At 47.5% G+C, this 22,781-nt stretch overlaps 1 protein-coding gene across 1 annotated transcript in view; it reads left to right on the top strand.

Annotated features, from left to right (window-relative positions):
* SORT1 (sortilin 1) overlaps positions 1 to 22,781 on the top strand; it is a 144,469-nt gene that overhangs the window by 35,698 nt on the left and 85,990 nt on the right. The window contains exon 3 of the mRNA XM_040424071.1: positions 16,491 to 16,564. Within this exon, the coding sequence (XP_040280005.1) occupies positions 16,491 to 16,564 (74 nt within the window). The remainder of the gene's footprint in view (positions 1 to 16,490; positions 16,565 to 22,781) is intronic.

The raw sequence follows: 22,781 nt of genomic DNA, 5'->3' as shown, positions 1-22,781 counted from the left end.
TGCCGTGTGCCCGTACAGCGGTTTAACGACCATATATGGGGTGTTTCTGTAAACTACAGAATCGGGGCCATAAATATTGAGTTTGGTTTGGCTGTAAACTTTGCTTTGTAACTGGAAAAAAATTATTAAATGGAAAATCTGCCGAAGAAGTGAAATTTTGAAATTGTATCTATTTTCCATTAATTCTTGTGGCACACCTAAAGGGTTAACAAAGTTTGTAAAATCATTTTGAATACCTTGAGGGGTGTAGTTTATAGAATCGGGTAATTTTTGGGTGGTTTCTATTATGTATGCCTTTGCAAAGTGACTTCAGACCTGAACTGGTCCCTAAAAACTGGGTTTTTTGAAAATATCTGATAAATACCACTGATTGCTTTACGCTTGTAACATCCCAAAAAAATAAAATATCATTCCCAAAATGATCCAACATGAAGTAGACATATGGGGAATGTAAAGTAATAACTATTTTTGGAGGTATTACTATGTATTATAGAAGTAGAGAAATGTAAACTTTTTTTTATAAATAAAAATGATTATTTTTTTTTTAATTCATTTTACCAGTGTCATGAAGTACAATAGGTGACGAGAAAAAAAATCTCAGAATGGCCTGGATAAGTCAAAGTGTTTTAAAGTTATCAGAATTAAATGACACTGGTCAGATTTGCAAAAAATGGCCTGGTCCTTAAAGAGGACCTTTCACCGAATTTTACCTATGAACTAAACTATACAGACATGTGGAGCGGCGCCCGGGATCTCACTGCACTTACTATTATCCCCGGGCGCCGCTCCGTTCTCCTGCTATGTCCTCCGGTATCTCCGTTCCCTAAGTTATTGTAGGCGGAGTCTGCCCTTGTTCTTCTGTAGCGCTGCAATCGCATGCATAGCTCACAGCTGGGAGAAAATAACCTCCCAGGCTGTGAGCTCTGCGCTGCGATGGCCAGCGCTAGGGCAGACTCCGCCTACCAATAACTTAGGGACTGGTATTTCCGCCTACTATAACTTAGTGAGCGGAGATACCGGAGGGCATAACGGCAGAACGGAGCGGCGCCCGGGGATAATAGTAAGTGCAGTGAGATCCCCGGGCGCCGCTCCACATGTCTGTATAGTTAGTTCATAGGGTAAGAATCGGTGAAAGGTCCTCTTTAAGGTGAAATAGAGCTGAGTCCTTAAGGGGTTAAATCCTAATTGCCATACACACGGTCACATGTCCCTTTATCAGCCAATAGAAGCTCGCAGGTCTTACTCCAGGTTGTCATAACAACTGATCACAGGTTTTAGCAGTTTGCAGGTCCTGAAATATTCAGTCATATGACGTATGACTGCACAACTACACTGCTACATGCATGGGGGCCAGTGGCCACTGTTAAAAGGGGCGGGCGCTATGGAGTTCACTGTTAAAGGGGCGGCCCCTGTTAAAGGGACGGCCACAATGAAAGTCGCTGTTAAATGAGCGGCCACTGTGAAAGTCAGTTATTTAATATAAAATTGCAATAAATAAATACCCGAGCAACGTCTGGTCATCAGCTAGTACATAAATAAAATGGCACAGACACTGCTGATCTGTGACTCATGCAGTAGCCTGGAACATCTAGCCAATCGGAATGGGCAATTCTCTAGTAAAACCGGTTATGCTGAGAGTGCATGTACCAGTTGACTGGTAGAGCTTTTCTGCACTTCCTCTCTACTTTTATCTGTGCTGGGTTGATCTGCACACATTAGTCACCACTGAGGCTGGCTCCATTTTTCTGGTACACTGGGGGATATTTACCAAGACTTGCGTTTCCACATGTCTATTTTAATTCCCTGTGCGCTGGAGTAAGAGGAGCCTAATTTGTTAGAGGCAGCTGCTTCTAATAAATTAGGCGCATCTCTGGCACTCAGTACGCTAGAATCGCAAATCTACACCAGGTCTGGTGCTAGCATGGACTTGAGCTATAACTTAAGCTAGTTTCCTGAGTAAGGCTACTTTCACATTTGTGTTTTGCTGTACGTTTTTGAGATGGTCACAGGATCTCAAAACTGCATGCAAAACGCTTCGGTTTTCTCTCCCATTAATTTTCAATGGGGACAAAACTGAATGAACTTGAACAGGGTGCATCAGAATGTATTCTTTCTCGCCCATATTCCTTGGGGGACACAGGAAACCATAGGGTATAGCTCTGCTCCCTAGGAGGCCGTGACACTAAGTGAAAGCTGTAAAGCCCCTCCTCCATCAGCTATACCCCTCAGCCTGGAGAAGAGACTGCCAGTTTTTGCTTAGTGTCCAAGGAGGCAAGGACACCCCCTGCTTATGCAGGGTTGTTTTCCTATGATTTTTATTTTTGCGTTATTTGTTGTTTTTAATTCGATTTTTTTCTACCTACAGGGACAACAGAGGCGCATTAGACCCCTCTGTTTCTCCTGGGTTGAGTTGCGCCAGTGCCGGTAATTCCGCACTGCCGCCTCCCCCACAGAAGACAAGGTGGACCAGGGCAGCCTCGCTCCCCTGCGTCCCCGCCAGCTCAGGGTTCGCCCGCAGACGCCAAGTCCCTCCCCCGGTTTCCTGCCACTGCGGTGCCAGGAGCTGAAGGGGCGACCCTGCTGGACGGATTGAGGTGAAGACAGCGGATGGTGAGAGTGGCTGCTCCAGCCTGCCCTTTTCCCTCCCTCCCACCGCTGCTACGTCCCCTATGGCCATGGCCACTGCTACATGCACACTGCTACAGCCATTCCCACCACCCCTCCCGAGCCCCCCCCCTTACCGGGCAACGTTGGAGGGGAGTTTTATCTGGGCACAGGGACGCTGCCTTACAGGGGACGGCTGCAGGCAAGCAAACCGTCTGCCAATTCGCAGGTTGAAGCAGGCGCGCGGGGGCCGCTTTACATGGTGGTGAACGGCGCCATTTCATGGCCGGCACTCTTCACTTGGGGGGTTAAAATCATTTTGCCGCGCGCGGCTCTGCTTCAGAGCGGCAGAGGGGGGGGCGGAGCTTCCTACATGCGCTCCGCTACTTCCGGGTTCATCGCACAGTGCTGCGTGGAATCCTCTCTGCAGTGCGATCCGAAGCCGGTGCTGCTGCCTCTCCTCCACAGGCCTCCCAGTCTGTTCCCCTTACCGCTGCCGCTTGCATCATCCGGGTCTGGTAGGACTTTTAACCCCCTCCGTGCCACAGTACTGTCGCTTGGGTGTTATCCCCGTTCCTTTTCTTTGGGGTCTCCCACTTTAAGTGCAACATCTTGTTCCACCATGTCAGACCCTTCTGCAGCCGCCAAGCCTTGGTACCATGCCTGTACGGCTTGTAGGGAACCCTTTCCCGGGGGCAGTCTGATCCGCACTGTACTGCATGCCGGGCTCCACCGCAGCCTCAGTCGCCCGCTGTGTCGCTCCCTGCTGCCTCTGACCCGCCTGACTGGGCTAGATCCCTGTCCCAGGCCGTGAAAGCCTCACTCATGTCGTGGGCCGCCTAATAGACAGGCACCTACCCCGCAGGACGCCTCTCTGATTGTCGCGCCCTCCGGGTCCACTGCTTCTGCCCGCTGCAGCGGGTTCACTCCCTCTTAGTGACCCTCCCGAGCTAGGCACTCTCAGAAGCGTATTAGAGTAGAGCGAGCCTCCTCCTCGGATGCCTCCCTCTCCCCGCCATGCGTGCGCACCCAGACGAGCCTCTCCTCTCCAAAGGATTCGCTCTCTGAAGGTGAATTGGCGGTTTCAGATTTGGAAATGGACTCGGCCCTGCCGTCCAAGCTAGCCTCAGCGATGGGTCAACTCATCTCTGATATTCGTGACACCTTTAAGGTGCAGGATGATCCCCCTAGCTCGGACGCAGCTAGCGTCTCCTTTATCAGACCCAGGCAGGTCTCAAAGGTCTTTCCAATCCACTCTGATTTCTCCTCTGTGGTGTCTAAGGCTTGGGCTCGCCCGGACGCCCGTTTTGTCAACCCCAAGAAGCTGGACATTTGCTATCCTTTTCCAGCCGATGGTCGTGGCCACATGGTCTTCCCCACCCAAGGTGGACCCCCTGTGCCCGGCTGTCAAAGAACACGGCCATCCCTGTTCCCGACGGGTCCTCTCTCAGTCAGCGGAGGACCGTCGCATGGAGACCCTTTCCAAGGGCATTTTTGCTGCCTCCGGTTCTGCTCTCAGACCGGTTTTTGCCTCTGCTTGGGCAGGGAAAGCAATCTCTGCTTGGGTGCGCAGCTGGAACAGGAGTTGGACTCGGACGTCCCCATCCAGGACCTACGTTCCTTGGCCCAGCTTATTATTCGGGGCCGGGAATTTGTTTGTGAGGCCTCCCTTGATGCGGGAGCCCTTATTGCATCGCTCCTCCGCCCTGGCAGTTTCCGTCAGGAGGGAGCTCTGCTGAAGGTTTGGAAAGCGGACGCTGCCGCCAAACGTTCCTGGGCGGGGCTACCGTTGCGGGTTCCCGCCTTTTCGGGGGTCCGCCTAGACAAACTTATTTCGGAGGCCACGGGTGGTAAAAGCACCCATCTTCCTCAACCCCAAGCCAGGGGCGCCCCCCGCGGACGCCCTGGTGCGTCTCGTTTTCGGTCCTCCCGCAGGGCCTCTGGGGCTCCCACCACAGCTGCCGCTTCGGCTCCTCCCCAGGACAAGCATAGGAAGCCGTTTTTTTTTCGGGCGCAGCCCTCCTGGCGCAAGCCGCAGGCTGCCCGCACACCCGCAGCAAAGCAATCCTCTGCCTGAAGGCGCGCCCCCACCCACCCGGGTGGGGGGCCGGCTCCTCCTTTTCAGGGACGTCTGGTTGGCTCACGTCTCCGACGCCTGGGCCCTCGAAATTGTGTCCTCCGGATACAAAATCGAATTGCATCCTTCCCTCCAGATCGGTTCTTTCGCTCCCGCCCGCCGCGGGACCCGAAACGCGCGGCTGCGTTCTCCGCGGCCGTTCAAGCCTTACTGGACAGGGGGGTGATTACCCCCGTTCCTCTAGAGGAAAGGTTCCAAGGGTTCTACTCGAACCTCTTTGTAGTTCCCAAGAAGGGAGGTTCGGTGCGGCCCATTTTGGACCTCAAAAAGCTCAAACCGTTTTCTCCTCCTTCGACGGTTCGGATGGAGTCCCTCCGTTCCGCGGTGGCTTCCCTGAGCAGGGAGATTTCATGTCTTCCATCGATATACAGGATGCCTACCTCCATGTTCCGGTAGCCCGGTGTCACCATCGCTTCCTCCGATTCGCCGTGGGGGACCTCCACTTCCAGTTTGTCGCCCTTCCCTTTGGGCTGGCAACTGCCCCCCGGGTGTTCACCAAGGTCCTGGCCCCGGTTTTGGCCTTACTCCGTTCCAGGGGTGTTTTTCTGCTACCGTACTTGGACGATATCCTCATCAAGGCTCCGTCCTTTCTCAAGCGGTTGCCAGCGTGGATCTCACTCTAGAGACTCTGACGAGGTTCGGTTGGGTCATCACCTTCCCAAGTCCTCCCTTCCCCCCTCCAGACAACTGGTCTTCCTGGAATGCTTTTAGACACGGGAGCGGCGGAAGTACGTCTTCCCTCGGAAAAACGTCTGATCCTCCGTGGGGCGGTTCGGGGTCTCCTTCTCCACCGTCGACCGTCCTTCCGCTTCTGCATGCGGGTCTTGGGGCAGATGGTTGCCTGCTTCGAGGCGATCCCATTTGCGCAGTTTCACTCCCGCCCTCTCCAACGGGCGATCCTCTCCTCCTGGGACAAATCGCCGCAGTCTCTGGATCATCCCTTCCATCTATCGCCTCCGGTGAGGTCATCTCTCCGCTGGTGGTTACAGTCCCCTCTTCTGGGCAGGTCTTTTCTGCCACTCAACTGGTTGGTGTTTACAACCGATGCCAGTCTCTTGGGCTGGGGAGGCGTGTTTCCTCCCCGATCCGTCCAGGGCATTTGGTCTCCATTGGAGTCCAGACTCTCGATCAATGTCCTGGAACTGAGAGCGGCCCTTCTGTCTCTACGACACTGGACTCATCTGTTGAAGGGTCATCCAGTTCGTGTACAATCGGACAACGCCACGGCTGTGGCGTACATAAACCACCAGGGGGGCACTCGCAGCGCTGCTGCAATGAGGGAGGTCTCCAGCATTCTCCGTTGGGCGGAAGCCCACGTCCCGGCCCTATCGGCAATTTTTTATTCCAGGGGTGGACAATTGGGCGGCGGACTTCCTCAGTCCGCACCACTGTCGACCCCGGCGAGTGGTCTCTTCACCCGGAGGTATTCGAGGCCATTTGCCTTCGTTGGGGCATACCGGACGTGGACCTCATGGCCTCCAAGTTCAATCACAAGGTCCCCGCCTATCTGTCCAGGGCCAGGGATCCGGGAGCTTGCGGAGCCGACGCCCTCGTTCTTCCTTGGCGAGGCTTCGCGCGTCCATACATATTCCCTCCCATCCCACTCCTGCCCAAGGTCCTTCGAAGATCGCGGGCGGAAGGCGTCTCGGTGATTCTGGTCGCGCCGGACTGGCCCCGCCGGTCTTGGTATGCCGACCTCATGCTGCTCCTGGCAGACGCGCCCTGGCCGCTGCCCGCCAGGGAAGATCTTCTCTCTCAGGGACCGATCTTCCACCCGCGTTTAAGGTCCCTACGTTTGACGGCGTGGTTGTTGAGACCACCGTCCTGACACGTAGGGGTTTTTCTGCGGACGTCGTCCGCACCATGATCCGCGCCCGTAGGCCGTCTTCTTCTAGGATCTATTATAGGACCTGGAGGACCTATTTGGGGTTCTGTGCCGATCTGGGGATTCCTCCGCTCCGCTTTTCTCTCCCCACCGTTTTGTCCTTCCTGCAGAGCGGACTTGCCCAAGTCTGGGTCTTAGTTCTTTGAAGGGTCAGGTGTCTGCGCTGTCCATTTTGTTTCAGCGCCCACTGCCCCCCCTTGGTCCTGTCAAGACCTTCCTTCAGGGCGTGGCTCACGCGGTTCCCCCGAACCGCCCTCGGTACCGCCCTGGGACTGAACCTGGTTCTCTCACCGCTCCAGGCTTCTCCTTTCGAGCCTCTGCGGACGGTTTCCTTGCGACTTCTGTCCTGCAAGGTTATTTTCCTGTGGCCGTCACCTCTCTTCGGAGGGTGTCCGAATTGGCTGCACTCTCCTGTCTGGAACCTTTCCTAGTGTTCCACCAGGACAAGGTGGTCCTTCGTCCGGTCCCTTCCTTCCTTCCTAAGGTGGTCTCCGCCTTTCATCTGAACGAGGACATCGTTCTCTCCCTCTTTGTGTCCTTCCCCTTCCCACCCCCGGGAGAGGGAGCTTCATCGCCTGGACGTTGTCAGGGCGCTCAAGGTTTACCTGGAGGTAACCAGCTCTTTCAGGCGTACTGACTCGCTCTTTGTGGTTCCGGAGGGGTCGCGCAGAGGGATGGCGGCATCCAAAGTTGCTATCGCCCGTTTTGTCAAGATGGCTGTTACTGAGGCTTATCTCGCCAAGGGCAAGGTTCCGCCCCTCGGTGTTACCGCTCACTCCACTAGAGCGGTCGGGGCTTCCTGGGCTCAGAGGAATCGGGCTTCTACGGAGCAGATTTGCAAGGCGGCCACTTGGTCCTCCTTGCCACCTTCACCAAGTTCTACAGGGTGCATACTCATGCGTCGGCTGACGCTGCTTTAGGCCGTCTGGTGTTGCAGGCGGCAGTTGATTGATGCCTCCGGTGTTGGTCTAGTTTGTTCTGGTCCTCCCTTCTGGGACTGCTCTGGAACGTCCCATGGTTTCCTGTGTCCCCCAAGGAATATGGCGAGAAAAGGAGACTTTGTATTACTTACCAGTAAAGTCTCTTTCTCGCTCTTCCTTGGGGGACACAGCACCCGCCCTTCATTTGGGTTACAGTTGTGGTTCCGGCTTGGTTGCCCCGTTGGGGCTTGACGGTTCTTTTTTTCCGTTGGTGGTTATCTTTCACTACTTGGACACGCAACTGGCAGTCTCTTCTCCAGGCTGAGGGGTATAGCTGATGGAGGAGGGGCTTACAGCTTTCACTTAGTGTCACGCCTCCTAGGGAGCAGAGCTATACCCATGGTTTCCTGTGTCCCCCAAGGAAGAGCGAGAAAGAGACTTTACTGGTAAGTAATACAAAAGTCTCCTTTTTCCATTTCATTGCGTTCCCATGCCGCACATAAAAGCGCTGCATGGGCATGGGATACTGAGCGAGACAGATCTGGCGTGAAACACAATGTAAGTCAATGGTGCTGGATCCATTTTTTTTGGACACGAAAAAAAACAAATCCGGCGCCCATTGACTTAGTGGTTGTGGTGCCGGATCCGTCTTGTTCATTTTGGAGATGATACAACCGGATCCTTTGTGAACTGATGGATTTTTGATGATCTCCTGCCGATTCCAGCAAAAACACAGATGTGAAAGTAGCCCAAGTTATAATAAATGCGGTGGGCCTGTGTTAGGCTGCGCCCCCACCTACTAAGCCCTGCCCCTTTTCTCACCACTTTAGGAAAATGGCTAAAAGCTCAAAAATGTCACAGTAGTGCCGCAAACAGATTGATAAATGCCCTCCACTGTGTACTGTACAAGACCCTGATGAAGCTCCAGTGCTCAGTATAGAAAGTGATACATCAGCCTACTTTTTTTTCTTTTTCTTTTTTCTATTGTATCTTATTTTTCTTTCATCCTTTTTAAAATTTTGGGGTTTTTGGGCTTCAGAACCAGTTGGGCCTACTTTAAACATCTTTCCCTTTCATAGAAACATAGAATGTGTCGGCAGATAAGAACCATTTGGCCCATCTAGTCTGCCCAATATACTGAATACTATGGCCCTATCTTATATGAAGGATGGCCTTATGTCTATCCCATGCATGCTTAAACTCCTTCACTGTATTTGCAGCTACCACTTCTGCAGGAAGGCTATTCCATGCATCCACTACTCTCTCAGTAAAGTAATACTTCCTGATATTAATTTTAAACCTTTGCCCCTCTAATTTAAAACTATGTCCTCTTGTAGCAGTTTTTCTTCTTTTAAATATTCTCTCCTCTTTTACGTTGTTGATTCCCTTTATGTATTTAAAAGTTTCTATCCCCTGTGTCTTGTCTTTCTTCCAAGCTATACATGTTAAGGTCCTTTAATCTTTCCTGGTAAGTTTTATCCTGCAATCCATGTACTAGTTTAGTAGCTCTCTGAACTCTCTCCAAAGTATCAATATCCTTCTGGAGATATGGTCTCCAGTACTGCGCACAATACTCCAAATGAGGTCTGACTAGTGCTCTGTAGAGCGTCATGAGCACCTCCCTCTTTCTACTGGTAATGCCTCTCCCTATACACCCAAGCATTCTGCTAGCATTTCCTGCTGCTCTATGACATTGTCTGCCTACCTTTTAAGTCTTCTGAAATAATGACCCCTAAATCCCTTTCCTCAGATACTGAGGTTAGGACTGTATCACTGATTTTATATTCTACTCTTGGGTTTTTACGCCCCAGGTGCATTATCTTGTTCTTATCAACATTAAATTTTAGTTGCCAGATTTTTGACCATTCCTCTAGTTTTCCTAAATCCTTTTCCATTTGGTGTATCTTTTCAGGAACATCAACCCTGTTACAAATCTTTGTGTCCTCAGCAAAAAGACACCCCTTACCATGGAGGCCTTCTGCAATTTCGCTGATAAAGATATTAAACAATATGGGTCCCAGAACAGATCCCTGAGGTACCCCACTGGTAACAAGACCATGGTCTGAATATACTCCATTGACTACAACCCTCTGTTGTCTGTCCCTCAGCCCCTGCCTAATCCATTCAACAATATGGGAGTCCAAGCCCAAAGACTGCAATTTATTGATAAGCCTTCTGTGTGGGACAGTATCAAAAGCCTTACTAGAGTCTAGATAAGCGATTTCTACTGCACCTTGGCCATCTATTATTTTAGTCACCCAATCAAAAAAAAAAATAAGATTAGTTTGACATGATCTCCCTGAAGTAAACCCATGCTGTTTTTCATCTTCCAATCCATGGGATTTTAGATGTACCACAATCCTTAGGTATGGTTTCCATTAATTTCCCCACTCTTGATGTCAGGCTTACTGGCCTATAGTTGCCTGATTCCTCCATACTACCTTTCTTGTGAATGGGCACAACATTTGCTAATTTCTAATCTTTTGGGACGACTCCTGTTACCAGTGATTGGTTAAATAAATCTGTTAATGGTTTTGCTAGTTCACCACTAAGCTCTTTTAATAGCTTTGGGTGTATCCCATCAGGCCCCTGTAACTTATTTGTATTAATTTTAGACAGCTGACTTAGAACCTCTTTCTTTGTAAAGACACATGCATCAAAAGATTCATTAGTCTTCCTCCCGAAGGCCCCTTTCACACGGGCGAGTATTCCGCACGGATGCGATGCGTGAGTTGAACGTATTGCACCCGCACTGAATACCGACCCATTCATTTCTATGGGGCCGTTCACATGAGTGGTGATTTTCACGCATCACTTGTGTGTTACGTGAAAATCGCAGCATGCTCTATATTCTGCGTTTTTCATGCAACGTAGGCCCCATAGAAGTGAATGGGTTTGCGTGAAAATTGCAAGCATCCGCAAGCAAGTGCGGATGCGGTGCGATTTTCACGCACGGTTGCTAGGAGACAATAGGGATGGAGACCCGATCATTATTATTTCCCCTTATAACATTGTTATAAGGGAAAATAATAGCATTCTGAATACAGAATGCATAGTAAAATAGCGCTGGAGGGGTTAAAATAAATTAAAAATAATTTAACTCTCCTTAATCCACTTGACCGCGGGAGCCCGGCTTCTCCTTCTGTCTCCTTTCTTTAGGACCTGGGTAAAGGACCTGTGGTGACGTCACTCCGGTCATCACATGATCCATCACCATGGTAAAAGATCATGTGATGACCGGAGTGACGTCACCACAGGTCCTTTACCCAGGTCCTAAAGAAAGGAGACAGAAGGAGAAGTCGGGCTCCGCTGTCAAGTGGATTAAGGTGAGTTTAATTTTTTATTTTTTTACCCCTCCAGCGCTATTTGACTATGCATTCTGTATTCAGAATGCTATCATTTTCCCTTATAACCATGTTATAAGGGAAAATAATACAATCTACAGAACACCGATCCCAAGCCCGAACTTCTGTCAAGAAGTTCGGGTTTGGGTACCAAACATGCGCGATTTTTCTCACGCGCATGCAAAACGCATTACAATGTTTTGCACTCGTGCGGAAAAATCGTGGGTGTTCCCGCAACGCACCCGCACATTTTCCCGCAACGCCCTTGTGAAACCAGCCTGAGGTCCTTTTCCTTAATTTTCCTTTTGTAAAACTGAACAGAAGTATTTATTGACTCAGTCAGCAGGTTTATTATCTTCTTCCATATACCTTCCTTCTTTTGTTTTTAATTTGGTAATTCCTTGTTTTAGTTTCCTTTTTTCATTTATGTATCTGAAGCATGTCTTTATCACCTTTTTTCACTGACTGAGCTATTTTATCTTCTGCCTGTGCTATAGAAGCTCTTATAAGTTGCTTGGGCTCTCTCAGCCTAATCTTATAAATGTCCCTGTCACCCTTGGTGTTTTTTTTTTATTTTTTATTCCTAAATGCAATCTTTTTGTTTTTTTATGATTTTGGCCACTTATGCTGAGTGAGAATTTAAGGAAATGAATAATAGTTTTGGATCACCTATTATTTATCAAAACAAGCCTGGGAAGGCGATCATATGGAGTATGTAAAGCCTAAAACGTAACTTTTAATACACATAACTAATATAAGGTATCCCTGAAAATATATAATACAAATTACATAGAGATTGTAGTAGGAAAGAAGTGGTGCACGGCAGCACCTATGGATAACCAATTGTCCTACCACAACCCGGAAGGTTCCAGAGCTACACGATCCCAGGAAGAAAGCTAAATAGAAAATAAAAACTATCCCTGGGTACAATGACTTGGTGATGTTGAATTGACAGGGAAAAGGGGAATATCCCTAATTTCGCCCTAAGCGGGGGGTACTGCTCTGGCCCTGATAACTAGATGTATGTAGCAGCCTAACAGCAGAGCACCCGCCCTGATAAGGGGGACCCTGTCAGGAACCTTGCCCTGAAATAAAAAGCCCTAGTACGCTCTGCTCCTATCTATCCTTACATGCATGTTTCACCTTCAGAAGAAGGACTCATCAGGGGAAACATGGGGAGCTGAGCACAAATATAATTGGGATCCGTGGTGTCGGCCGTAATGTAATGGCCCCAAACCGTCGGATCCCAAATTATATTAGAGCAGAGTCTGGATAAAGAGTCAGCTCAATAAAGCAAGATGGGGGCGGTGTTGTGGCATATGATACTAGCCACAATCCACCCTGACTAGGGGCCTAGTATGCGCAGGCAATGATAAGCCTAACTTACCCACAGAAGCCACTGGTCTTTTAAAAGGAGCGCCATCCTAAAACGAGGCTTGGCTCTCTCCCTGGGACGCGGTGATCATTGATGACGTCACCGCGTATTGAACGCGCCTGGACATGCGCAGTTCAGCTGACGTGGTTGCCAGGTGACCGGGACGCGTCTCCGGCAGCAGTCACTATAGCGATCCACCAGATGAGCGGCCGCAGTGAGGGAATGGTATTTAAGACGTTATACACAGATAATTTTAAAGCTGATGGCATCAAGCAAGTACGAACATTTACAGTTAGCCCATAACAGGGTCGCAGAGGGAAAATTCAAGAAAGGGGTCGGCTGTCCACCAAATCGACGCTACTGCCGCACCTATATTATGTAGTGTATATAATAATAAACAATCGCACGTGTCCAACTCTGTACCCGTACAGCATATATACAACCTAAGATAATGTGAATACAAGGAATCAAGGTATTAAAGGACTAGATAAAGCAACTATAATTTAGCTGTTCATTTAATCCTAATGTTCGTACTTGCTTGATGCCATCAGCTTTAAAATTATCTGTGTATAACGTCTTAAATACCATTCCCTTACTGCGGCCGCTCATCTGGTGGATCGCTATACTGACTGCTGCCGGAGACGCGTCCCGGTCACTTGGCAACCACGTCGGCTGAACTGCGCATGTCCAGGCGCGTTCAATACGCGGTGACGTCATCAATGATCAACGCGTCCCAGGGAGAGAGTCAAGCCTCGTTTTAGGATGGCGCTCCTTTTAAAAGACCAGTGGCTTCTGTGGGTAAGTTAGGCTTATCATCGCCTGCGCATACTAGGCCCCTAGTCAGGGTGGATTGTGGCTAGTATCATATGCCACAACACCGCCCCCATCTTGGTTTTTTGAGCTGACTTTTTTTCCAGACTCTGCTCTAATATAATTTGGGATCCGACGGTTTGGGGCCATTACATTACAGCCGACACCACGGATCCCAATTATATTTGTGCTCAGCTCCCCATGTTTCCCCTGATGAGTCCTTCTTCTGAAGGTGAAACGTGCATGTAAGGATAGATAGGAGCAGGGCGTACTAGGGCTTTTTATTTCAGGGCAAGGTTCCTGACAGGGTCGCCCTTATCAGGGCGGGTGCTCTGCTGTTAGGCTGCTGCATACATCTAGTTATCAGGGCCAGAGCAGTACCCCCCGCTTAGGGTGAAATTAGGGATATTCCCCTTTTCCCTGTCAATTCAACATCACCACGTCATTGTACCCAGGGATAGCTTCTATTTTCTATTTAGCTTCCTTCCTGGGATCGTGGAGCTCTGGAACCTTCCGGGTTGTGGCAGGACAATTGGTTATCCATAGGTGCTGCCGTGCACCACTTCTTTCCTACTACAATCTCTATGTAATTTGTATTCTATATTTTCAGGGATACCTTTTATATTAGTTGTGTATTAAGTTACGTTTTAGGCTTTACATACTCTATATGATCGCCTTCCCAGGCTTGTTTCACTTCTGCTCAGTACCACAGTGGTCTCTTCCTTTTTTTTTTTTTTGCTTTTACTGACTAGCCTAATGTCTTCAATAGTGCCACTTTTAAGTAGTCCCATTTATCCTGGATTCCATTTAAATTGTTCCAGTCTGATAGGGACTCGTATACCACTAATTTTAGAAAAGTCAGTTTTTCTAAAATCTAAAACTTTTGTTTTTGTGTGGTGTGAATCAGTCACTGTGCTTATAGTAAACCACACTGACTGGTGATCACTAGATCCCAAGCTTTCCCCTACAGTAATATCAGATACCAAATTCCCATTTGTGAATACTAAATCTAAAATGGCCCCCTTCTGGGTTGGCTCCTCAACTACTTGCTGTAGAGATAATCCCAGTAGGGAATTTAGAATATCTGTACTCTTGGCAGAACTAGCTATTTTGGTTTTCCAGTTTACATCTGGAAGATTGAAGTCTCCCATAATGATAACTTCCCCCTTCAATGTCATTTTAGCTATTTCCTCAACTAGTAGATCATCTAATTCTTTGACTTGGCTAGGTGGTCTATATATCACACCTACACGAGTTACTTTATGATTATCAAGCTGCAAGGTAACCCAAACTGACTTTAAATTGGTCTTGCTAACTTGTATTAAATTAGATTTTATGCTATCTTTCACATACAGGGCCACCCCTCCCCCTTTCTTGCCTTCTCAGTCTTTCCTATATAGAGAGAACCTTGGTATTGTTATACCAGTCATTAGTCCCATTGAACCATGTCTCAGTAACAGCCACTAAATCTATATTCTCAGATGCCATTATAGACTCAAGTTCATTGATCTTATTCCCTAAACTGCGAGCATTTGTAGACAAGACTCTGAGCTTGTCATTTCTTAACCTATGTGCTACTGGCATCTTCTGGCATTGTTCGGGGGGCAGTCAGACTGCTGGATTATCACTCTTTTGCCCCACTTTTTCTAGTTTAAATGCTCCTTAGTAAATACCTTTTAACTGTTCACTGAGGAAATTCGTTCCCTTGAGAGAAACTTGCAAACCATATTTCTTGTACAGTTATTTTCCATTCCAACGAGAGCTAACATGAGACACAAAGCCAAACCCTTGGTTCAGACACCATTCACCAAGCCATACATTGAATTCCTTAATACGCATCTGCCTGTCATGCTGAAGGTTATTAAGATCCGTCATAGAATATCAATAGTGGATGAAAACGCTTCTGTTTTGCCCCCGTTGACAATGAATGGGGACAAAACTGAAGGGAATACACCAGAATGCATTCCGTTCCATTTCATTGCGTTCCCATGATGCACACAAGCGCTGCAAGCAACGTTTTTGAATGCGTCCTGGGATGCGGAGCCAGACTGATCTGTCATGAATCAATGGTGACTGGTCCATTTTCTCTGACACAAAAGAAAACTGATCTGTCCCCCATTGACTTTAGAGACGGATCCGTCATGGCTATTTTAGAGATAATACAACCGGATCCATTGGATCCATCGGAACAGATGTAGACAGTTGTATTATCATGACTGAAGCATTTTTTGCTGATCCATGACTGTTCCAGCAAAAACGCAGATGTGAAAGTAGTCTTACTAGTTCTCCATACCATAAGGCCTCATGCACACGACCGTTGTGTGCATCCGTGGCCGTTGTGCCGTTTTCCGTTTTTTTTTCGCGGACCCATTGACTTTCAATGGGTCCGTGGAAAAATCGGAAAATGCACCGTTTTGCAGCCGAGACCGTGATCCGTGTATCCTGTCCGTCAAAAAAATATGACCGGTCCTATTTTTCTGACGGACAATGGTTCACGGACCCATTCAAGTCAATGGGTCCGTGAAAGAACACGGATGCACACAAGATTGGCATCCGTGTCCATGATCCGTGGCCGTAGGTTACTTTTATACAGACTGATCCGAAGATCCGTCTGCATAAAAGCTTTTTCAGAGCTGAGTTTTCACTTCGTGAAAACTCAGAACCGACAGTATATTCTAACACAGAGGCGTTCCCATGGTGATGGGGACGCTTCAGGTTAGAATATACTAAAAGAACTGTGTACATGACTGCCCCCTGCTGCCTGGCAGGTGCTGCCAGGCAGCAGGGGGCAGCCCCCCCCCCCCCCCCTGTAGTTAACACATTGGTGGCCAGTGTGGCCGGCCCCCCCCTCCCTCCCCTGTAGTTTACTCATTGGTGGCCAGTGGGCCCCCCCCCTCCCCTGTAGTTAACTCGTTGGTGGCCAGTGGGCCCCCCCTCCCTTTCCGCTTGACTCATCTCCGGATACAGGACTCATATCAGGTCATTTGCATATGGATCAAAACTGTTTTTTTAACACAATAAAAGCGCAGAGAGCTGTGGGGACTGGGTATTGCAGATGAGCTAGTGGCCATCTAGCAGCCCATGTCCCCAGCTCTATGCACAAAATCCTGGTGACAGGTTCTCTTTAATGGTTGTTCAGAGCATACTTAATTCACACATGGCATATTCCATATACCCTAGACTCTCCCATAGAAATCAATTGCAAGAGGGACAGAGTCACTGAGATCTGGACTTGCAGCTCCCCATATTGGAAAGAAGCAATCGTGTAAACCACCACTCAGAAATACACTTTTATTGACTGTCGTAAAATGTTGCCAATTATGTCCGCACATGGGACAAAATTATTTTATTTATCAGCAGTGTTTCAGGCAACCTTGATAAAATGGTAAAAAGTATTCCTTTCCTTTTTTACCAGGTCATCCTTGTGCTGACAACTTATGAGATTCCTTTGATTATAATTTCCTATGGACAGTCAAAGCTGTACAGGAGGTGAGTAGACATTGCCATGGCATAACTGGATTATACATTGCTTGGGAGATATGCAGAGTTATAGACTATATTTGGGAAATCTAGAACATAAATAACCCTTAGCACCACCAGAAGAAAACCTCTCTTAAATCCACTCTTTCCTTAAAGGGGTTGTTCCAGGATGATGACAACGTATCACCTATCCATGGGGATAAGAATTGAGCACTCTGTGGGAATGCCGGGAATGGAGGAACAGCGCTCGGCTATCTCCGTGAGCCCCATAGTCTTTGAATGGAGCAGCAGTGCTTACTAGCTTGACTGCTGCTCTGTTCCAAGAGTCCCAGCAGTCAGACATTCATTGATCAGACACCTATCTTGTGGATAGATAATTGTTCTTCTGGGACAACCCCTTTAAAGGGAGTCTGTCACACAATTTGCACACATAAAGCCATCATCATTGCCTTAGGTCAGGGGTGCACAACCTTTTTTGATCTGGGGGCCGCATTGTCACATCGCACTATTTTTAAGGGGGCTGCAAAAAAAAAAAGAAGTTGATTACACAGGCTAATGCAAAGTGACTGGGGAGGAATGATCACTACCACAGTCATTCCTGCCTCATTCACTTGTATCGATTATCGGTAGCACATTCCTGATTACACCGTGAGATGTGCTGATGATAACTGTACATCTTTCATCCTGATAAAGTATGCAAATCAGCCGACAAACGAGTGATCCCGCCAGATATCAGGAATGATTTTTAACGCGTTCCTGCAGCATGGGCCTGAAACAGAAGATTCATACTATCCTGCCTCCATCTCCTGGTCCCAGCAGTCTTTACATCCGGCTGGCTGTGGGCATAGTCACTTCTACCTCTCCAGCCAATGACTGGCTTCAGTGGTGATGTGGCCATAAGCAGCGTTTTACCGCTGAAGCCAGTTATTTGCTGGAGAGGTGCTCAGGGACCGGAATATGGAGACGGAGAGAGCAGCACGGAGCAGGAAAGTAGGAATCTTCCGTTTCAGGGACCATGCTGCATGAACTTGTTAAAAATAATTTTAACTAGGAAACATTTTAACATGGTAGCATTTCCTTCCTGCCTCCTATTCACAAATGAGCGCTTTCCTTCACTGCAGAGGATGGCACTCGCTGGTTCTTACCACCACCTGCACCCCCAGATATACTGTAGGTGCCCTGCAATAACCAGTAAGCACTTGCCCTGAAAGCTCACGCACATGGTCATTGTTTTAGTCCGCATCTGAGCTGCATTTTTGTCTTGGATGTGGACCCATTCACTTCAACGGTGCCGCAAAAGATGCGGACAGCACTCCATGTGCTGTTTGCATCCGTTACTCCGTTCTGCAAAATGAACACGGTCGTGTGTATGAGGCCTTACTAGCTGTGAAAGCACTTATTGGTTAACCCTTCAATGACCAGGCCTGAAAAGGCCTTAATGACAAGTCCCTTTTTTGTGATTTAGCACACGTGGTTCAAACACTTGTAACTTTTTTATTTTTTGGACTACCAAAATAGCTTTTTATTACATAACACACGGCTTTTATATATATATATATATATATATATATATATATAGTGAAACTGTACAAATTATTATTTTCTTTTGTCACTTTTATTCAAACTATAGCTCATTATTTAAATATGCAAATTGTTGTAATTCCCTATATGTGTTGGATAGTTTTATTATACAGTATAGTTTCACATGAATGGGGTGATAATTGTAATGGTTTTGGTTGGTGTGGGCATTTTTTTACTTATGTATTTTACTAATATATATATGTGTGTGTGTGTGTGTATATATATTTTTTGCACTATTTCCACTGTAACTGGAGCATCCAAAGGAGCCCCAGTTACAGGGAAAATCAGCCTCCTGGCGAGGCTTTGTAGAGGGCAGAGATGGTGAGGCTCTGCAGTCCTCTGCCCCTGACGGTTATCGCCGGGTCTAATCTGCACAGCGTGCCACTCACCTGTGTGCTGAAAAGACAGAAGTGCATGATCAGCTGTGTTTCTTCCCAGCAGGATGTGGGCCGCAAACCAAGGCTTTGGGGGCCGCAGGTTGTGCACCCATGCCATAGGTGATATAAACAGTTAGCAGATTGTACCTTTCTTTCTGTTTTCTGTGTATCTGGTGATATATGCTAATGAGTTGCAAGTGCCCAGGGGTGTTCCTCACTGATGCAAGTGTCCATGCCCTCCGGAGACTGGTGTTGATCTCCCATGTTTCACTGTAAGATGGATCTGACCCTGCTCCCTGACATTCTGCACCAGCTTGCTTCACTGCTGGGCCCAGGCATGTGCAGTCAGTTCAGTGATGCAGCTGCCCACAGAGGGCAGTGTACGGCGTATTCCTGGGCGCAGCAGTGAAGTGAGCAGAGTCAGTGACCTAAGGATGCTGGGCTGTCTTACAGCGAGACATGGGAGGAGAGCTCAACGGCAATCTCTGGAGGGCATGGGCACTTGCATCAGTGAGTAATGCCCTTTGGGGACTTGCAAGTCATAAGCATATACCGGATCATCAATCTTCAGGTTTCAGCATCAGATAAACAGAAAAATGTATTATCTGTTTATCACCTATAGACAATGATGACCGTTTAATGTGTGTGTAAAGTAGGTAACAGATCATCTATAACCCTGAATCGGATAAAATACTTGTCGTCATTATATTTTCCTAGATTTCTGCAACCTCCCCTTCAGTGGCCTTCCCTCCATCACTCTTGCATACCTACTGTCAACTCTCAACTCTGCTGCCTGGTTGATCTACTTCTCCCCTCATTCCTCCTCTGCCTTTGCTCTCTATCAGTTCCTATCAGTTGCTGACTGATTGTCTAAGGGTCCATTCACATGTCTGCAAAATGGGTCCGCATCCGTTCTGCAATTTTGCGAAACAGGTGCGGACCCATTCATTTTTAATGGGGCCGGAACGTGCTGTCCGCATCCGCGGATCCGCACTTCCGTTCTGCAAAAAAAAAATAGAACCTGTCCTATTCTTGTCCGCAATTGCGGACAAGAAAAGGGATTTTCTATGAGTGCCGGGATGTGCGGTCCGCAAAATGCAGAATGCGCATTGCCGCTGTCCGTGTTTTGCGTATCCGCCAAAACACATACGGACGTGTGAATTGACCATAATAAGTACATTTTGGAATATTGACCTTGACCTACAAGGCAATCCACAACATGTCCTCCTTCGACAGCTCTGCCCTAATCCACTGAAACCTCCCCTCACATAACCTTCATTCCTTGCAAGACCTTTTTGCTTTAATCCTCACATTATGGTGTCAAAGACCACCACACTATGACCACCACTTTCTGGAACTGAAACCTTCATTAAACCACTAGGGAAGATTTAATAAGTAGAAAATACTTTTTTCAAATGTTCCGTTGTCTAAACCTGGGGTGCATCTAAGGGTTCATTCACACTTCTGTGTCAATTTTGGGGACCACAAACCGCAGATCTGCAAAACATGGACACCGGCTGTTTGCACCATGCATTGCGGTTTGAACCCATTGACTACAATAGGTCTGAGATCTGCATGTTGTGGCCAAAGATAGGTCATGTCCAATCTTTTGTGGTGAGGCTGCATGTACCTGGAAGCACATGGAAGGTCATCCGCATTCTTCAGGAACATGTGGCCGCACTGCAAAAAAAAGACATGTCCTGTATTTGAAACTAAACTACTCCAATACGAACAGCAGTCCAAGTATTAGAATGGTGGGTACCCGTGTTCCGGGGGGGGGGGGGGGGGGAACGGATAATCCAAATGAAATAAATGGATTTAGCACGTCAACATTTCGTCTAAACAGCCTTAATCAATGCTTGATAAAGGCGGATTAGCCAAAATGTTGCATATGGAATAAAGTAACGCTGCCGTACGTGCTGTCTCCATCCATTTATGTCCTATATTTGGCCGCAGCATGCAGATCAGTCAGCACCGTGATACGGGGTGCACGCGGCCGGTGCACGTGTTTGGCAGATCTGCAGTTTGCTATCCACAAAACGGAAATGGTCCCGTCAATGGTTTGTCTTTGTTCATGTTATATATTTAACCACCTCTGTATATCGTATGTTCCTAGCTCTGGAAGCGCTATAAAAGTCATTACTCGTTTTTGTCACATTCCCAATAGAAACTGAAAAAGGCTTCTTATTTTGGGTTCTTTTTACATTTAATTACATTGCATTCTACTCACTTTGGCCTAAAAATCATCTTTGCAATTTGTCTTTTATTAAACCTTTTCAGCAGTTTTTGTGATACAAGGGTTAACCCTTTCCTGACATTGCTTTAATTTTTTATTCCCTGCCTTCCCGGAGCCATAACTGATAATGATGATTTTTTCTGAAAGTTGTACTTTCTAATGGCACCATTTAATATTACACTTGATGTAGTGGAAAGCTGGAAAAAAATGGCTTTTAAAAATAATAAAAGTTTAACACCCAGTGAATGGCAGCCATCAAAAAATAGAACATGTTCTATTGTGTCCGTTTACACAGCCAGACAGACCCCATTGAAATTAATGGGACCTTTTATTTTATTTTCTATTTTTTTTTTTTTTTTAAACTGTATATTGTTATTAGCACATTATGTGCGAATTTTTCAATAATATAGAAATAAAGAAGAAAAACAAAGTGATAAAGCATAGTTCGTACAGAGTCCACAGTGGACCATTGAGATGTAAAAAAGGCACAGACAGCGCATACAGCAGTACAAATACCATGACTATGTCTAATAATGTATCACAAAAAACTCAGGACACGGGATAAGACAACTGACAGAACACAAAGGGAAAGGGACGGATGGGGGAAAGTAAGAACAGGGATGATGGGGGATCCTTAGGGGGATGTTGAGTAGGTATCCCATGGAAGCCAGATCGCTTGGAACTGTTCCACAGTGGTGTTAAAGAACGCTGTGAGATAGTCCATGGACCCTGGCCAGTAGTGTGGACTTGGTGGGAGGGGTAGTCTGTTTCCAGGATTTAGTGATCAAGGTTTTAGCTGCAGTACATAGGGAGAGGAACAGTCTGGAAGAGCACTTGCTGAGCCCCGGAGGTGGTAAGTTGAGTAGGTAGACCTTTGGGTCCAGTGGTATAGGGGATCTGAAAAGGGAGTGAGCCACATCTTTTACCTCTTCCTAAAATGGAGTAAAATGTCCAGAAAATGTGGTACAAGGACAAGGAGTTTACATCGTTCAAGCACCGCCAGCAGAGAGACGGAACAGTGGGGTTTATACAATGTAGGAGAGCAGGAGTATACCAGTGCATTAGCAACTTATACTGGGTCTCCTTGTACGTGGTGCAAATAGAGGATTTGGCTGCCATGTTCCATATAGTCTGCCAGGCACTGCGAGAAAGAGGTGATCCGAGGGCAGCGGCCCATTTATCCATGTATGCATGGTGGGGGATCTCTCCCTCCGCACACGTGGCCAAGAGGCGGTAGATGAGGGAAATCAGTCCGCTTGTTCCGGTGCCTAATCGGCATAGACGTTCAAATGGAGTAGGGAGTGACACCTTAAGTGAACCAAAAGCAGTACTCGCATAATGACCAACCTGGAGATAGTGGATTCTCTCAGTCGTCTGTACTTTGGATTGCTCCTGGAGCTGCGCAAAGGATTTAAAGCATAACTGTCATATTTTATGTTTTTGGAGTATTGGATTGTGGTGATTAATATCACCTTGGTGGCCCTATTTCAACTTTTCACTGTGTATTCAATTATTCCTTAATTCCACATTTTTGTTCCCTATACTGCCTACTTTTACCTGTGCTTAAAATAGAGTTGCTAGGCATGTTCGCAGCGTGCAAGGTCAGATTACTGACAGCCAGGGTCTGTAAGTAAATTATTAAAGCCAGGTCCTCCCCAGCAGCTGATAACAGTGCATGGGCTGTGTGCACTTCTCCCTGTCCCTGCGCTTGGCAGACGCTCCCTCACTCAGCAGAGCTGGAGAATGCAGAGTGGAAGCAGCGCACAACAGGGAAGGGAGATCTGCCATCTGCTCAGTGTATAAATGAAAGCAACATGTGGTAAGAGGACCCCTTTGTGCTGCAGGAGATTAACCCTTTAGGGGGGAGGGCTCTGGTTACTGACACTTTTGGGGGGCTATTGTTACTGGCTAGTGAGGGCAGGCAGGATTAGCCTCAGGGTGAGGGCAGTGGCGGCCATCTTAACTGAATAGTAAAATTGCAGTTTTATGCAAACTGGTTGCTAAGGGCTGAATCTTATTAAATATGGGGTAA

Source organism: Bufo bufo, chromosome 3 (genome assembly GCF_905171765.1).
Source record: "Bufo bufo chromosome 3, aBufBuf1.1, whole genome shotgun sequence".
NCBI classification, from domain to species: Eukaryota; Metazoa; Chordata; class Amphibia; order Anura; family Bufonidae; genus Bufo; species Bufo bufo.
The sequence above is the reverse complement of the archived record's forward strand: the minus strand, read 5'-3'. Positions and strand labels throughout refer to the sequence as shown.